Raw genomic sequence first — 17,400 nt, 5'->3', positions numbered from 1 at the left:
ACAAAACGATACCATCATTGTTTATGAAAAGTGGATTGAAAAACTCATACTATGTACTGTGCGAATGAGTAAGTGCAATTGGCATGGTGAAAACGGGTTTTAGATGGGAAATGAAGGGGACTGAAATAAAAGGAAGAGTGATGGACATGGGTCAGTCATGACACTTGCTGTAGTTTTGTGCACCTGAGGTCCAAGAGGAAAGGAGAAGAATAACAATGTTTAGCACAAAGCCTGCCATGTAGCAGAAGCTCAATACAGGTAGCTATTTTTGTCAGGTCCTACTCAGTAGGGCTTTATTTACATCAAGTTGACTAGTATTATTGAGCTTACCAACATTTACAGAGATAAGACTTGAGGCGATGGAGTCAAAAGGCCAGAAAGAAACTATGAGAAATAAAGAATATCTTTTCATGATAGAAAATAATTGATACATAAACATAACAGCTATTATTTATTGAGTGCCTACCATGTGCTAGGTATTAATTAATTATTTTAATCAACATATGTTTATTGAGTGCTTACAATGTGTGAGACACTGTTTTAGACATTGGAAATACAGCAGGAAAACAACTACAATGTCAACAAATCTGACTTTTATGGAGCTTATAACCTAGTGAGGGGAGAGAGGTAATAATGAGTAAAAAAGACAGCCTGTTAAATGGTGGTAAGTCCTGTGGCGGAAACAACACCAAAACAAGGAAGGATGACATGGCGTGGGGGTCACTGCAATTTTCAATAGGGAGGCCAGGGAAGGCTTCTGTGACGGACATTGTTCCAAACCCATGTTATGTATTATCTCTCTTACTCTTCTCAACACCTTGGGAAGAAGTTGCTTCTATAAATCATGATGGCTATTTTCAGATGAGTACACTGGGGCCTGGAATCTTTTAGTGCCATTTCTAAGGTTTGATTGTTGGCTAAGCAATAGGGATAGGATTAGGGTTTGGGTCACCTAGCTCCAGAGCTGTCCCCTTAACATATCACCTCTCATATAGGGAGCTGGAAGGGGCTCTAGGGGGTCCACCAGAATGGGCAGCAGGAATGTGATTTGGTAAAGCATTGAACAATATTTTCATAGTATCCATTTTATAATTTGAGAAAGTAAAATAAACATGTTTTATTTTGGTGGGGAAAAAACTTCAGAAAGTCAAACTGGGCAAAATCTTCTGGGCTGGTGGGTGTATCCAATGGTTACAAAAGGATATGTCAATTATTTCCCATTTAGAAATCCTGATTTAGTTCAACCCTATTAATTTATTGCTGCAGGACCAGGAATCAAGATTGTAAATGACTTGCCCAACTTACTATATAGCTCGTTTGTTACAGAACCAGGATGGAAAACTGAGTGTGAAAGACCAACCAGTACAACCACAACAGCTGGGCTGGACTGCCCAAGCCTCTGCTTTACTCTGCATGGCTGACCCCAGCTAACCTCTCTTGGCTATATGACTTTTCCTTTAAACTACAGAGAGGTGCAGATGGGTGAAAGTGAATTACTGAGTCAGGGAGACCCACCTGCAGAAGAGAAGGACAGAGTATAATTAAAGGAAGAGAAGTGAGAGGAGGCACAGGATGAGAAAATGAGGGTAGGAATCTGCTAAGAATAGGCAAGGTGAACTTCAAGATGACTATTTCCACCTAAAGAAGGAGGAGGGAGGGAGAGAAGATGGAGCAGGGACAAAAAAGGTTTCTGTATCGCAGTGATCCTATTTACAGTCCTATAAGACAGGTATATGCATAGTGTTGTTTTATATATAGGAAAACTGAAGCTCAGAAAAGCTACTTTACTTACTTAAGGTCACATAGTGGGCAAGAGAGAGTCTCCTGATGTTTTCAGTTTTTTTTTCTTTTGTTGAGTCTCTTTCTTCCCTTATTTGTTTCCATTGTTTCTTCCCTCCAGCCTCCTTTTATTTGTACAAGGTGAACTATTGAGATTTTCCCCTTTTTTTCTAAAATAGTTATCAAGTATCCAGTGATAGAGTATGTAGTTACCATGACAACACAGCCTTTACTGAGGACTTGACCTCCCCTCTTTGCCTCCAGAATCATGCTTCACAGCACAGATTACCTTCTTTTGTGGAAATTGGAACAGCCGCAATTTTACATTTTGTTTGGGTGACCATTCATTTAACGTTTGTCCTCCACTAGACTGTGAGCTTCGTAATGGCAGGGACCAGCCTACTTTTGCCCGAAGTGTGCCCCCAGCGTTTTGCACAAGCCTTGCACTCTGTAAATAATTGCTGAGCAAATGTTCTTGTGATTGCTCTCAGCTGTCTTCTGAAAGTTACATGGACAGTAAGCCTTAGCTCATAGTTATGTTAATAGCTACTGTATAACGAGTTGGGCCGGTATTTACAGGTAGTACACAAGTAAATGAACACACATATGTACACACACACACACGACTGCACAAACAGCCCCGGGCAGGTGCACTCAGAAGGAAACCCACGCTGTCGGAGCGAGCCCAGTCAGCGCTGGTAAACACCGCTGTGCTGGGCTCCGCCGGCCTCCGCAGCGTGGGAGGGAAGCCGGGTGACCGCGCCGCAGGAGTCGCGGTTCCCCGGCACTGGAGGCGGTAGCGGGGGTGGGCGGTGAGCTGCGCCGTGATTGGTCCGCGCTTGTGGCTGGGCGGGGCTGCGGTGGGAGGCGGGCACCCGGAGCCAAGTGGGTGTGCGCCCGGGTTGGGCGGTAGTTTCAGTATAAACAAGGAGCCCGACTGGTTTCTTGTCTGGGATTTTTCGTCCCTTCTTCCTGCGCGCTTTCGCTCCCTGTCGTTTGGTTGCATTTGTGAGCGCGCGGCAAACAGCTAGGAAGACGAGGACCTGGGGTCCATCTGCAGGTGGGTTGTTCCCTGGCCAGGCTGTTTTCGGGGGAAGAACGGAGCCGGGCAGCGGCAACGAGCGATAGTGCTGCGCGCAGGCTGCGCTCTCTCGGGCGGCGAGGGAGCCGCGCTGCGCTCCCTGCCAGCCGGGCTCTCAGACTGCGCCTCCACTGCCGGGTGCGCCCGGGGCGGCGGGAGAGCCTGGGGCGGGCGAGCGAGCTCTCACTGGCGCAAAGCGCCCGGCAAAAGCCAGGGACCTAGGGAGCCCCCCTGTCCCTCCACCGAGGGCGCCAGGGGCTGCCCCGAGCGCAGACCCGGTGCCAACAGGTGCGGGGCCCAGCCTCTGGGGCCGGACGGGGACAGGTTTGGGTTTTGCCTTGCTTCTATCGCTCGGATCCCGCAGCCAGGCTTTCTGCTTCGAGATCTTGGTAATTTTTGAAGATTTGTCTGAGCTCTAATCGCGTCCATCCGTTCTTTATCCTCTTCTCCTGTGCACAGCTAGGTTGGTCCCTTCCTCTTGGCTAGTTTTCGTGTGTGTGTGTGTGTGTGTGTGTGTGTGTGTGTGTGTGTGTGTGTGGAATTGTTTACTTTTTAATGTCGGAGCCTATAATCTAGGGTCTGACTCTTATGAAGGGACAAGGGAACAGAAGCCATGTGCTTGCGACCGAAGAGGTGATATTCTTTCACCGTTCCTCCGACCCCCGAGTCGAACTTGGGACACACCGAGTCGCCTTGCTCTGGCCTGAACTCAGGTGAGTCGCTGCGTGTGACCTGGCTAGGCGATAATAACGTGAACTGCGGGTACCTGGGAGCCTCGCGGGCACCTAGCGTGAGAGAGCCTCCTCTTTCTAGGGAAACAGTGGGAGCAACTTCGGTGCTGTGTAAGAAGAGCAAAGGGCGAAACGGAGGTGGGGAGGCGGGTTGCGGTGTGTGTGTGTGTGTGTGTGTGTGTGTGTGTGTGTGTGTGTGTGCCTGCCTGCCTCTTGAGTATTGCCACCTTACCAAATTGGCGCAGTTCAGGCGAGAGCAACGTAGCTAAGTCCTCTGACAGTGCAGACGGTGGCACAAGTGTGGTAAATTGAAGGAAGAGATCTCTAGGGAGCGACTTTCTTGGGTGAATATAGACATGTCTGTCATCGCTGATTAATTCGATTAATTGATGCGTACAGTGTGTAGAGATGAATATACACGCGAATTTGTGTCAGTGTTTGGGTCGAGCTTGTCTCCAAGGAGTCTTTCGTCAGCAGTACCATGTGAGGATCATCACAAACTGCTGGTTTTCGTGATCTATATTTAGCCCTGGCTGATTTCTAATGGCAGAAGCAGGGTCTCTGAACTGGGTGCATAAAAGGGGAAGAGTCCAGGGATCAGAGTTTTGCACTCTTGAATAATGTCTGGTACAGTCAGACTCAGATGGGGTGAATAATTATTCTTTCCTCTCAAAAAAGAGTAGCTAGCGCTTGGCATGTGATGGCTGTGTCTTAATTTAAAACATAGTTGAACCGTGGTGAGAAGCCTGTGCTAAGAAACAGGGAGGTTACAATTAACCAGAGTATATAGCTGATGGGAGATTTGGGAGGAAAATAGCAGGTCCGATGAAGTTTACAGCAAATGTGGAGTTGATGTCTCAAAAGAAATAATAAAAATAAACCTTGTCTGATGAGATTTTAATAGAAGAAGAAGAAAAAAAAAGAGTGGCAGCTTCTTAGACCCTATCATTAATGGTTTTTTATCGGGGGTGGGGGTGGGGCAGGACAATGGTTGAGCAATTGAGGACCCAGGGCACTTTTGACAAAAATCAGGGTTCATAAGCTGTGTTATATTATGTTTTTCCAGCAGATTTTATGGCAAAGATGAGAAGATCAGTTACTGATTAGCAAGTTTTTCTTGGCATTCTTCTACATGTCTGTCAATCCTTTTGTTTTCCTAGAGGTGGCAACATTTCTGGCTATTAAGCATACTGGCTTTCCAGTTGGACTTTCCAGTTGTCTATGGAGTGTTAAATTCTTAGTTTATTTCTCCCATGTGCATTTAAAGTCTTGCTGCATTTTATGTGTGCCTTTAGACAGTTAATCTGATACTACCACACCTGATACCCGAGGAGCATACTGTCTTTTGGAATAGGAAATCACCAGAAAGAGTTTACATTTGTCTTTTTCCCCCAGCTTAACATTGAATTTATTCTTAGGTATATATTTCCAAATATCTCTAAATGTTTATCATTTATCATAATAATACTTATATTATTACTAACGTATATTTCTAACATTTTTATTTTTTATTTTATTACTAATAGTATTTCTTATTTCTAACATTATCATTTCTTATATTGTTGCTAACATTACATTCTTATGGTCTAAAATTAACTACTGGCTAATAAACCAAAATAGGCCAAAAAATTAACTTAATAATACCTATCTAGGAAAAAGAGAAATGGTTAGAAAATTGAAGAGGAGAGCTGGGTGACTGTCAGTATTAGGCAAGGTAACTCATGTCTCACAGGAAGTGATGGGATCAACTGTATCCGTCTCCAAAGGTGACCTGGAAGAACTGGACTTTGGAGGAGCATTTGGGTGACCCCAAAGAAATTATCACCTTGGACAGGCGTTGGGGACAGGAGGGTGTTTTTGCTAACTTGGGAGAAAAATCTGGAATCCCTATAGCAGGGATTGAGAATCTTGATTCTGGTACCACAAATAATAAATAGAAAGGCCATTCTAACATTTTGTGAGATTTTAAAGAGACAAATTATACTGTTGAAAATACTGCTTCAGATTTATGGGATTTTTGTTGTTAGTGATTGAATTCAGGTGTTGCCTCCCCATCCTCTTTACTTTTCAAGAACCACTGTTGTCCTTTTTGGTTCTGCAGTGAAATCTACAAAAATTCTATCTGTGCAACCTTTGGTTATTCTAAAATGACAGGTATTGTAGCCTCGTGCTGGGGGCAGATTTCTGTCTTCAGAATATAGAGACTAAGGTTCTAGCCGATCTGATGCCCTAGCAAGTTACTTAGTCTCTCCTTATACCTTCAGTTTCTGTAAAATTAGATGGAGTGTTCAACTAGGTGATTTTTGAGTTTCTCTTAGCTCTGTGGTAACTGATTTATTTTGCTGTGCTATCATTTCATGCATTTGTACCCTATATTAGCAGTGGAAGAATGAAGAATAAAGTGATCTGCAGTTAGATGTTCAGCTACTTTCTGGGTGCATGCAAATGAGGACAGAAGAGTTTCTATTGATGAAAATTATGTAGAGTTAATGTTTTATTTTTGAACTGCTTTTTGCTTTTGTTTTTTTCTCCTGCAAGTGTATGTAAAAATGCTAATTATTAAGAAGGTTGAGTCAGGAAATTTTTTTGACCTGTTAAGTCAATGTTACTATTTACTACATTTTTAACCAGTCTTCCAACCAGTCCTGTTTTCTTAGGTTTATATGTTTACTATTTAATTTCAAGGTGTGTCTATATCTGGGAAATCATTCAATTGAGGGAAACTTTATTTGGAAACTGGTACGAAAATTAGTCTAACACAGGCAAAGGACAAATAAGCCTTGCAAGAAAGGAAGAGACTTTACTGTATAGACTACCTGTATTTTTCTGTTTATCTAAAAGAGAACAATGGGGGTGGAGGCATAAATGTAGTTTTTCAAGAACTTGAAGCCAAAAAATAAAATTATCCCAGTAACCATGTTTTATAGTAAAATGCAAATAGAAAATTCTACTTGTTTACTAAATGTCCTCACTAAGTATCAGGTCATTTTCCTGTGAGATGAATTGCGTTTAGAAAAATATACCCTTTTAGTAAAGGATTCTCCCCATAGGATATTCTATAATTTGGCTTGAGCTCTATCACATATAAATGATTCAGCTACTTCTTTGTTGTTCACTATGAGAGCCAATAGCCACATGGGGATATTTAAACTTAAGTTTAATTAGACAAAATAAAAAATTTAGTTTCTCAGTTGCAGTAGCCACATTTTAAGTGCTCAATAACCGCAAGTGGCTAACAGCTACTGTATTGGACATTGCCAAAGAGGAACATTTGCAATATCCCAGAAAGTTCTTTTTGACAGCACTTAATTAGATAATGATGATTTTGATTATCTGGAAGATCACTTTTATTCCTCTGGGAAAAATGAAATAATTAAATCTCATTATAGACGGGCACCTAAGACATAAGGAAATAAGAGTCTTAACTGGTTTTATCAGCCAGGGTTGTTTTCAACTGTATGGAATGAGAAATGCCAGTTTCTTAAGTTCGATAATATACCAAAATCACAAACAGTAATCATTCAGTTTTTTCCCCCCCAGAACTCTAGTTGTCCTTTTACTTTCTCAAGTAGCACTGACATTGCTGGAAAGCACCAGCCTTTTCAAAGACGAGGCACATGAGGCCATCTACTGTTAAACTCAGGAACTGCATGAAAGTTGTAGACAATTAAAAACAGTTGATGCATAAAGAATGTCAAAATGTTCTGTGATCAGTTCCCACACATTAAAAATTTATCTCATGGAGAAGTTTTTGATGACTGTGCAGGTCCATTGAGAGTTGTCATGTAGTGAAATGTTGTTTTGTGTTTTAAGAAACTGCTAGGAAGATATCCCCAAGACAAAAGATGGCACATGTTAGCTTTGTTTTTCTTCCAGGAAAACCAAAGATAGATTAGTAAACAAGTTTTTGAAGTAGCATCTAGGACAATCAAGCAAAATGCAAATTCATTTTTTATATGGAACACTATAGAACACATCAGAAAGTAATACCATTTTATTGTTGTCGAGAGAAATATTACCTTCTTTCCTCAAAAATACTGATTTTTATCCCCCCCAACTGTGAAATCTACTAACCATTTGGGACTCAGTCCCAAAGAATGTACTTATCTGGGAGTTGCTTACTTTTTGTTCAAATGCCAGAGAAGTGAGTTGATTCTGAGTTGTTGGCGCTGTATGTTTGCACTCTCAACACAATACCTCTTTTTTCCATGGAGGTTAGCAGAGGTGTAGCATTTCTCCAGTTTCCAGAGCTGCTACTAGAAATACCAGTTTTTAGGACTTCCCTCGCTGAGGAAAGAAATGAGAAGATAACCTTTTAGACATTTTCAAGCTCAAGATAAGCCATATTTTAGATAGTGTCAGAAACTTGACTTTCACCCTGACTCAAATCCATAGTTAGATACACTCTGTTAACATGCAGTCAATACTTGTGTTCTAAGATCCAGCATTGCCAGTGAGATACCAGCTGCTGTAACATATGAACTGACCCATTCAGATCTCTGGGACCTCAAATGGAAATACGAAGAAGATGCATGTCACCGATGTGCAAAGTTCCTTTGGAATCTAGATAGATATTGGTGAAACCAGTAATTCCAGGATAGTAAATTAAGCCTGTCCTCACTAAACAAATATGCTTTCGAAGTGCAGCTGTGGAAGGGAAGCCATTCTCCACGTCAGTGGGTTTGTTTGTTTTTAATTGGGACATACGTGTAGCATTTGAACAGAAGCTAAAAGACAGTGATAAATATAAAGGCATTGGATTTATTAAGTATTTCACCAAAACACTCTGATGAAATAAGGATTGAAAAAACACTTTTTTCCCCCTTTGACTCCTACCTTTTCTATCTCATTTTCTTGAGTGTGAAGGAAATGCTGACTTGACATGCTGGTAGAGATTTACAGTGCATCTATAGCAGATGTTGAAGGATAGCTTTTGATTTAGTTCCCACACCCATCTTTTCCTCGACCTCTTCTCCAGTTTGAATTGTCACCTGAAACCACCTTATCCGGGTGCACCTGCCGCATCATAAATAACATTGTGCAAAAGCAGTTGCTAATTCAAACACAGTCTGCTGTTTAGAAAAAGGCGGCTTTTCATCTGGTGCTTTAGTTGGTTTGAAACCATTAGGCATGCCTTTCAAATCCATTCATCCCTTAAATCACCCAGCGCTTGCTTCCTTGCTGCTGGATCAATGTCAGGCTGAACTTTTTCAGGGTCCTTGGAAGAACATGATATTTCTTTGTGACGGAATTAGCTGCTCCTGTAAGATACCTTGTCTGTCAACCAACTTTTCAGCTTACCAAATTAATTTTACGAAAGAGCACTCATCTTGTATACCTGAGTTGGATATATCTTTTACTTGGCTTTGGGAAGTTTTCCAGCATGCTGATTTCGGTGGCACTAAACTTTCTTTTAGCCTGGTTCATTGTTTAAAAAGAAAAAAAAAAATCTGTTTCCCATTGTCTCACTGCATCTTCCCCATCCCAAAAGGCTGCCTCAATTTAGGGACAAAAATGTCTGTTTAAGTATCTCGACCCAAACCAAAAGAAATGTCATTTTTTAATCCTCTTTAACTCTGTTTGATTGGTACTACCTGAAAATAGAAGTATTCCTTGATTTCTAAGGAGCCAGTTTTGAATGTGTTAGACCAAGTTTCCCTTCAGAATCACCGCATTCTCCTCCTTTGAAGCAGAGTAAAGAATATCTAGGTTCTGTACAGGCCAGCACATATGCTGCCTAATCTGGGGTCTGAGCTCCCCGAAAGTATATGTAAACTTGTTGCATCTCTCTAGAGGCAATGTGGGGAGAGGTTTGTAATCTCCCTAAAAAGCTAAGAGCCACTGGCCAAATAGAATATATTCTGAATCTCCAGGAACTGGTTTACTAAGGACACTTCGTAAGGTGAGTGTTGCACCAGAGATTAAGCTGCCCTCTGCCTGTGTTTTACTGGTAGTGATTTGAAGCAAGTCAGCAGCTTTTGCAAGTGTCTCATATAAATCTTTCTCCAAAGGAATGAACTACTTTGAAGTTTGATTTAACAGTCAGTTAATGCCAGTATTTAACTTTATGCTGTCACACATTTTAATTTTGGAAAGAGTCCATTTTTTTTCTAAACAAGATTTGGGGTTAGCAGGTCCCCCCATAGGTAGGTATGTTAGGCTGGGCACAATTTGTGCCATAGGAGAATGGCAGGCCATGGAGAAGTTGATTTTTGAGATTATGTTGGAAAGGGCAGAGAGAAGTAAATTGAAAGTTTATAGGACCCCAGAGACAGAAAATATTAATTATGAGCACTGTAAAGAGGAGGTTTTGCTGCAAATAAAGAGAAATCAGAACTACATTGAGATTAAAAAATAAGTAAGTGGAAGGTATGGGCTAGGAGCCTCCCACTGGGCCCTGCTTCCACTGGGAAATCATTAACGGATGATTCCTAGAGTTAATAGCGCCCAGGGATAAATACTTCTCTGGATTCTCATGTCTAGTACTTGGATATTGTATTTGTTTTCTTAGACAAGAGCCGAGCCCATGTTTACTCTTCGGAGCCTCACTTCATGTCCACAGCTGAAGCAGGGACGTAGAAGTAAAGTTCTGGGCGTCAAATCGGAGGGATGCTGAGCAAAAACAGTGGTTCTTGATATGGGTGATAACTTGAGAGAAAGAAAAAGTCTGTTTATTTTCTTAGGTATTTAAAAATATGCTTCACACAGCACTTTCTGTACCATTCTAGTGACCTTTCCCCTTGTTTATCGAATGCATCTCTGACATTAGGCAGCTGATCTTTCCGGAACAGGGCTGAGCGGGCCGCTTGTTAGAGATTGTCCAGAAATGGGTGATAAACGCTGTGACCCATGATCTTTCTTTTGGTCGTTTGTCTCCTACACATTTTTATTAGAAATCTATAAAGTATACACAAGCAAATATTACTGTATTTCATTGACTTTACGATAGATGTATTTCATTTGCATCTATTGTAAAATGCTCTTTTATTTCATATGTGGCTAAAAAAGACTTAATTAAACACTTTTTTTATCATTTGGCTATTGATAGGCATCCCAATTTTAAAGATACTAAAATATAAATAAATGTATAAGAATATGTGAAATTTCTGTCTAGATGGGACTATGTTTTGATTGCAAACGTCAGTAGCTTAAATATTTTTGTTGACAGTATTGCTTTGTAATAAGAGTAATTAATGGCCTTAATATATCTTTGGAGCAAGGATTTATGTAGAACATGTAAAACATAAATTTTTCTAATAGCTTACAATTTGGGACAAACTGACAGGCTTTTCATTTTATAGTTAAACATTAGAAGTTCAAAGACTACCATTTGCAATATAACATGTCATGTAATAAATTTTGAACCTGACATCTGAAGACTGAGGTTTGAAACTCTGCCCTGTCTGTCCCTTATCTGATGTGTAACCCCAAGTGAGTTGTTCGTTTTTCTGAACCTCAGCGTCTTATGCAGTCAAAACCGTGAGAATGCGTCCCAGACAGGGTGGTTGTAGAATCCAAAACTGCCTTGGTAGGCAGTAAACCTTACACAAATGGGAGCTGCTGACATTCTCAGAGCCTTCCACACCGTGCTTCTCAGGTGAAGGGCCTTGAGGGGGAACCAGAGAAGTAAAGGACTGTGGGATGTGGAGACCTTTTCCAGCATGCAGGCTCCTGTAGAAGAAGTACAGCTAAAGATAGGAGAGGGCCTACGGAATTGAAAAGATGCTAACTTGAGTATATGGCAAGATAGAAAAATGTGACCAGTGTGTAGAAATAAGGTGTATGTGGGGGCTGGGGTCTCTTACGCTGTGCAAATTCAGCAATCAAGGTGACTTACGGGAAAATCAAATCAGCTGATTAGCAACAAAACTTTGGGGTAATTAGAAGGCAGAGAAAATGACCTGTGCCATACTCTCTTAAAAGTTACTTTTCAATAGAATAAGCTATAACTCCAATTAACTTACCTTAGTTTGGTTTCCATTGCTATTTGCAATATTTTCTTTTGGTGCCTGTTTGGAGGGGGTTTTCTAAGTGTTGCGATTTTTGTACCTCCTGAAACAAATCCTGTGCGTGACACATTTCCAAGGACCAGTGCAAAAGCCGTTTGCCATTGCTCTAATAAGGCTCTAAGAAGCACTTCGCTATAAAGAAAATCAGTAGTTTGTTACAATTTAGAATTGTGGAAGGGGTGAGCAAAATTAGAAGTAGTTTTCCAAATGAAAAACATACTGGTGGGGGGTGGGGGGTGGGGGGATTGTAAATGACTTTCCAAAGTTTTCATGGCTATGATGCGCCATATCGGGACTTCTCTAGCTATGAGTCCTTGTCTGCTTTGTGGGAGTAAATAATTCAGATGTACAAATACTTGGTGGCTTCTGTTGCAGTTCCTTAAAAGGGACCTCTGGGTGACCCATGACTATTTTGTGGTTTAGTGCTTAGTGTTGATAAACTGAAGGCAGCAGGGTACGAGATTCAGGGGCGCTCCACTGGGCTCACTTGGTGCAGTGGCCACGTCACCGTGTGATCTCTGCCACACGGTCACGTCACTTCACCTCCCAGGGTCTCAGTTTGCACATTTATGGAAAGAGGAGACTGGACCAGGTTGTGACCGCACTGGGCTTTGGCTTCTTCCAAGACTGTCTGAGAGTCATTCCTAACCACTTAGGACACCCACTTGCCCACCTTCTTACAGCCTCTGACTCCTTCTGGCTCATCCTCAGGCTTCTAGGCAACCACTTTGAATTGATCGCTGTTAGAAAGTGAAATGAAATCTGTTTGCCATTGTCATGCGGGAGACCCTGCTCGCTGCGCCATTTGTCATGCTGGGAGGCCTGCGGGGTCTCTGCTCCCGCTCCCCACACAAGAACGCAGGATATGGTGAGGCCAAAAAGGAACACCCACGGAGCCATAGGTAGGGGAGTCATACCACTATATTCTCTCTGGCGGCACTATACTCTCACTGGAGGCTGGATTCACACTGTCCGCAAACCGCCATCCACGCTTGCCAGCTCAGCCACCATCTTCTTGCTAGCCCCCATTCTTCTCTTTCCTCTTCCTCCTCATAGCCACAGCAGTTATATTAGTGGCCAATGGCTCACTGGTTACAGCTGACGGCCAACTAGCCACAGCTGATGGCCATGCAATCACAGTTGGCCATTTACTACCTGAGCCAGCACCTGTCTATGTGAGGCCGAGAGCCTGGAAACTACTCTCTGGGGCTCCGCCCCCACAGCCATGCTGGACCAGGTGGTTTCTATGGTCCTTTTAGACTTTTAACATTTTCTGGAATTCCCAAATCCTGGTCAGCCATCTCCCAAAGCACTTCGTTAGCGTGGTTTCTGTAGTGATGAATAGTAAGTGGAGAAATGGAGGAAAATTCATGGCACTTGGCAGAAAAAGAAACACACAAAAAACTCCAGGGCATGATAGAGTGAGTTCTGCTTGTCGTCCTGTACACGAAGGGAACTGTGGGGACATAGCCAGGAGAGCAATTTCCAGGCTCTCGCCCTCACATAGAAAGGTGCTGGCTCAGGTAGTAGACGACCATCAACTGTGATTGCATGGCCATCAGCTGTGGCTAGTTGTCCGTCAGCTGTAATCAGTGAGCCATTGGCCACTAATATAACTGCTGTGGCTACACTAGCAGCAAATGGGGGCTAGCAAGAAGATGGCGGCTGGCAAGCGCAGATTGCAGTTAGCATGGCAGAGTGCAGTTAGCAAGGGGAGTCGGTCGGTTGGCAGAAAAGAGGACAGCAGGTCGCACGTTGTGTGAATCCAGCCTTCAGTGAGACTAGTGGTATGACTCCCCTACCTATGGCTCCGCGGGTGTTCCTTTTTGGCCTCACCATATCCTGCATTCTTATGTGGGGAGCGGGACTAGAGACCCCGCCTGATACCCTGCATGACAGAAACTGTGTGGTTTTAACCGTCTAAAGCCGGAGGCAGAGAGTCCAGTCCAGAAGAGTGCCCCCTCCAGGCTCTCAACAGTAACTTTCAGATGCCCCTCATCTCAGATCCCCGTATCTCAGTTTTTGAGTTTCTCCTGGCAAAGGTAGACAGGATCTTATTTTTCTTCCCACCAAGGACAACCCATTTGTAGAGATTATATTGCACATAAATCATCCTCAGAAAACTGGCAATTTGAAGAAGACAGAAACATACCTTGTCCATTGCCTTAGACCATGTTAACACTGAGTGACTTATTTAACCAGGGATTCCGCGTGTGAGGTCTTACCAGTGAAGTGTGGAGCACTTGTGTTGACGTTTAGATTCCACGTTTCCTGATCCTTTGGCCATGACCATGCCCTGCCTAAGCGAGACGCACAACAATGATGACCCTGATAATAGCAAACATCCCCAGATAGAGTGATTCTCAGTAATCACTTTCTGCCCATTTGTGGCTATGTTTTCAGGGATCCTTTTACATTCTCCCTCAGCGTTGGTGTGTGGATGGGATAGACTACAAAATGGTGAAGCTTTTTCTCTGTCTCCTTTTCTTGATGCTTATTTCCCTAAGTGCCAAGTTCACCTGTCAGGTCAGCTTTATACAGGATTTTTTTTTCCAACACCCCATCTGAGTGCCACCCCCGCCCCGAGACACTGCACATATTGTGAGGCTTGTTCCCCATTGGGTGGAGCTGGAACTTAGATGCTGGGGGTGAGATCTGTGTCTTCTCAGACAGGGCTCCACAGCCCTACGCCATTCAGATGCAAATATCTTTTGGCATCTTGAAAAGAAGGATTAGCCCAGGTTGTAGCCTCCTGCAGCCTCCACACACCCTGTCCCTGTCAGCCCAAGGCTGGAGTTTGGCTTCCTCTCATTGTTTGACTGCTGAAACCTTCAGTCTGGGCAGCTCCTGAATGGCTCCATTGTCCAGATCTGCTGCCAGAACCCCTGAGTCTGTTCTCAGGGCCTCTCCCGTTCCTAGGAATCCAAGTGATAACTTAATAGCCTCTGGCCTCTGCTGAGCACACTCTGACAAGGCTCTGTGAATTGTAAAGCACACAGGTGGAGAGGAATGTCACACTGCTCCTTGTTCTCCAAATCAGGTACCTTCTCAGCCTGTGTGTTTCCTGAGAACTGAGGCTTTATAGAGCCCTCCACCTCCATAAGAATTTAACACAGAGGGGTGAAAAGCAACAGCATCCCATCTTCCAGGGAAAGCTAGGGAGTCAGCAATAAATCTGATGCATTTATATATCTGTACACACACACACACACACACACACACACACACACTCACTCACACTGTGTACTTTAATTCTAGGCCTCTTTTACAATTTCATTTTCAACTTTTGTTTTTGTTATCCTCTAATATGCCCTGTGCTGGTCTGATATTTCTTAAATGTTATGTAATACATATCCCAACGAACTTGGAAGGCTTACACATTTCCTCCTTAGCATAATAGTTGCCTCAGTGGGGTAAAGCAATTTGAAGCACAGTTCCCCTCCCTACCTTCACAACCAGATGTGAGGGACTGATATCTGAATATGGTAGCCAGAGACCCGAATTTAAGTCCAGATTGGATTCTTGGATCTAAGCATTTTATGGCATTTAATGTAAATGAGATTGGTACTCAAAAGTATGCATACATGTGTTACTCAAAGAACAGTTTGCTTCTTGATGGATTCTGTTACTGTAGCAGAGAGAACCTAACCTATTTTTAAAATTGCCTGTTTCCTCATTACCGTTAAAGCCTAATACCTGTTAAAGCTTAATTTTGGTTTGGATTGCATATTACTGATACTATGTGTTCTCTTTTTTCATTTATTTTAGGAAAGCATGCCTCAGACGCCTCCCTTTTCAGCGATGTTTGACAGCAGTGGTTATAACCGAAACCTCTATCAGTCTGCAGAGGACAGCTGTGGAGGGTTGAATTACCATGACAACAACCTCCTCTCTGGGTCTCTGGAAGCACTCATCCAGCACTTAGTACCTAATGTGGATTACTATCCGGATGTAGGTATCAGTATTCATTTGAAACACATCCTGGGTGTTCAGCAGAAATCATAATGTAGTAGTCAGAGACCCTAATACGACCAAATTATATCTGGGTGGCTAAGAATTTTTCTAATACAAAATAGCATATGATTATTGACTGCTTTGAGATCAGATTGAGCTTGGGTGTGATTCAGATTTTGGTGGTTGTCTGCATATCAATTTCTTTCCAGGATTGGTACCACACTGTAGGCAGTCAGAGGCCATCTAAATGAAGCATCTGTAGTATACCTTGGTTCTTAAATGGATAAGCCAGACAACATTGGATGCTACCATAATATTTAATGCCTTTTTGTTTCCGGGACTGTCACTATGCTGAGAAAAGTGAAGTTAGACAAACTTCATAGCAAAGGGAACAAGAGTTACATTCAAGATGAAGTTCTTTATAGAATGGACCTCAGATGACATGCTTGCTAATGTTTTACTTTGATAACGGACATTTGTATAGATAGTACTTCCTAACCTAGGCAATTCATTTACATCTGCTCAGTCCTTACAGCAATTCCAAGAGGCTAGAGAGGAGAAAACTGAAATTCATAATTTGCATATGGTCTCACTCCCAATTAGAGTTCATGAAAGTATCTAGACACTAGATTCACATGCTTTTATAAATATAATAATGACCTTGGTGTGTAAAGGATAATTTGTGCTTGCCACTGTAATTCACCATAATGTTTCTTACTGAGTTATCTCTGTATATGATTTGTTACATAGAATGCTCAAATATGTTGCCACACAGGGAAAGCTTGTAATCAAAAGTAAAAGGAGTTCCTTGTTCAGCTCTCTTAAGTGTTTATGAGCCAGTAAAGGAGCCTAAATGGCGGCGGGGGGTGACCCATGGAATTTTTCTTTTCATTGGAAGTCTGAAACTGTTATAACAAATAAGCACTGCTTCATTACTGGCTTCTTGGGAGACAGTGTGGTTAAAGAAAAATATAGTGTGATACTGTATTTTATCAAATTGTTTAACCTTTGAGCAAATAAATAGATTACTTGAAAGCCTGCCTTTGAATGTTGTGACACAGCACACAAACACTTCAGTGTGTGACCCTCAACACACTGGAGGATTCTTGAGCTGATGTTGGTTGGGTGTTTTGGCTTCCGTTTAGTTATCATCCTATTTGGACACAGAACACGATTCTGTCTGGGTAGTACATTTAAGTTAGATTTATCTGTCAGGGCTGAATTTCATTCTTCTTCACTAGAGTGAGTTATGCGTGCTGGTATCCTGGCTCTCCCAGAGGATAGACGTGAAAATGTGCTGTGAATAACTTCTGTAGCTAAACTTATCTTGTAGTTTTGTTATTGTTAGTGTAGTTTAAAGGAAAAGATCCACGAGAAAGTAAAGGAGAAATCCATCTTACGGTGTTTTATTACTAGGAAGCATCACTTTGGAAACTGCAGCATGTTAACTTTGATCGAGAGAACTTAATGAAATAAGGTGTATAATATTTGGAAAAATAGTAGTTTCAGAGAGAATTAACCTTGATGTTTTTTTCTCTTGCCACAGAGAACGTACATATTTACCTTTCTACTCAGTTCTCGGTTATTTATGCATCCGTATGAGCTAATGGCCAAAGTTTGCCACTTATGTGTTGAGCACCAGAAGCTAAATGATCCTGATGGTGATAAGGTAATGATATGTTTTGACCTTTACAGTTTTTTTTCTATTGGGTTTGGTAACTCTATGGCTTAGATTTTGTGAACTTGGTGTCCTTAAGTAGCCCTAGCTTATCCCCAGGCTGAGGTGCATAAATGATATCATGGTTATGCAAAGGGAATTGGGAATGACATAAAGAACACAATGCAA

The 17,400-nt window shown here is 42.2% G+C and overlaps 1 protein-coding gene across 6 annotated transcripts in view; it reads left to right on the top strand.

Moving 5' to 3' along the window:
• RASGEF1B (RasGEF domain family member 1B) overlaps window positions 1-17,400 on the top strand; it is a 533,671-nt gene that overhangs the window by 493,249 nt on the left and 23,022 nt on the right. For 3 of the 6 annotated variants that reach the window (XM_074324368.2, XM_074324372.2, XM_074324371.2), the window contains 2 exons: window positions 15,369-15,551; window positions 17,101-17,223. In XM_074324368.2, coding sequence (XP_074180469.1) covers window positions 15,369-15,551; window positions 17,101-17,223 — 306 coding nt within the window. Of the gene's footprint in view, window positions 1-2,681; window positions 2,840-2,890; window positions 3,250-3,454; window positions 3,574-15,368; window positions 15,552-17,100; window positions 17,224-17,400 lie in introns of those variants that run through there. The other 3 variants (XM_088791611.1, XM_019720096.3, XM_074324373.2) reach the window with 3 other exon arrangements.

This window comes from Rhinolophus sinicus, chromosome 1 (assembly GCF_057876585.1).
Source record: "Rhinolophus sinicus isolate RSI-liver-muscle chromosome 1, RSI-T2T, whole genome shotgun sequence".
NCBI lineage: Eukaryota > Metazoa > Chordata > Mammalia > Chiroptera > Rhinolophidae > Rhinolophus > Rhinolophus sinicus.
Note: the sequence above shows the minus strand (reverse complement) of the source record. Positions and strands in the feature narration are given on the sequence as shown.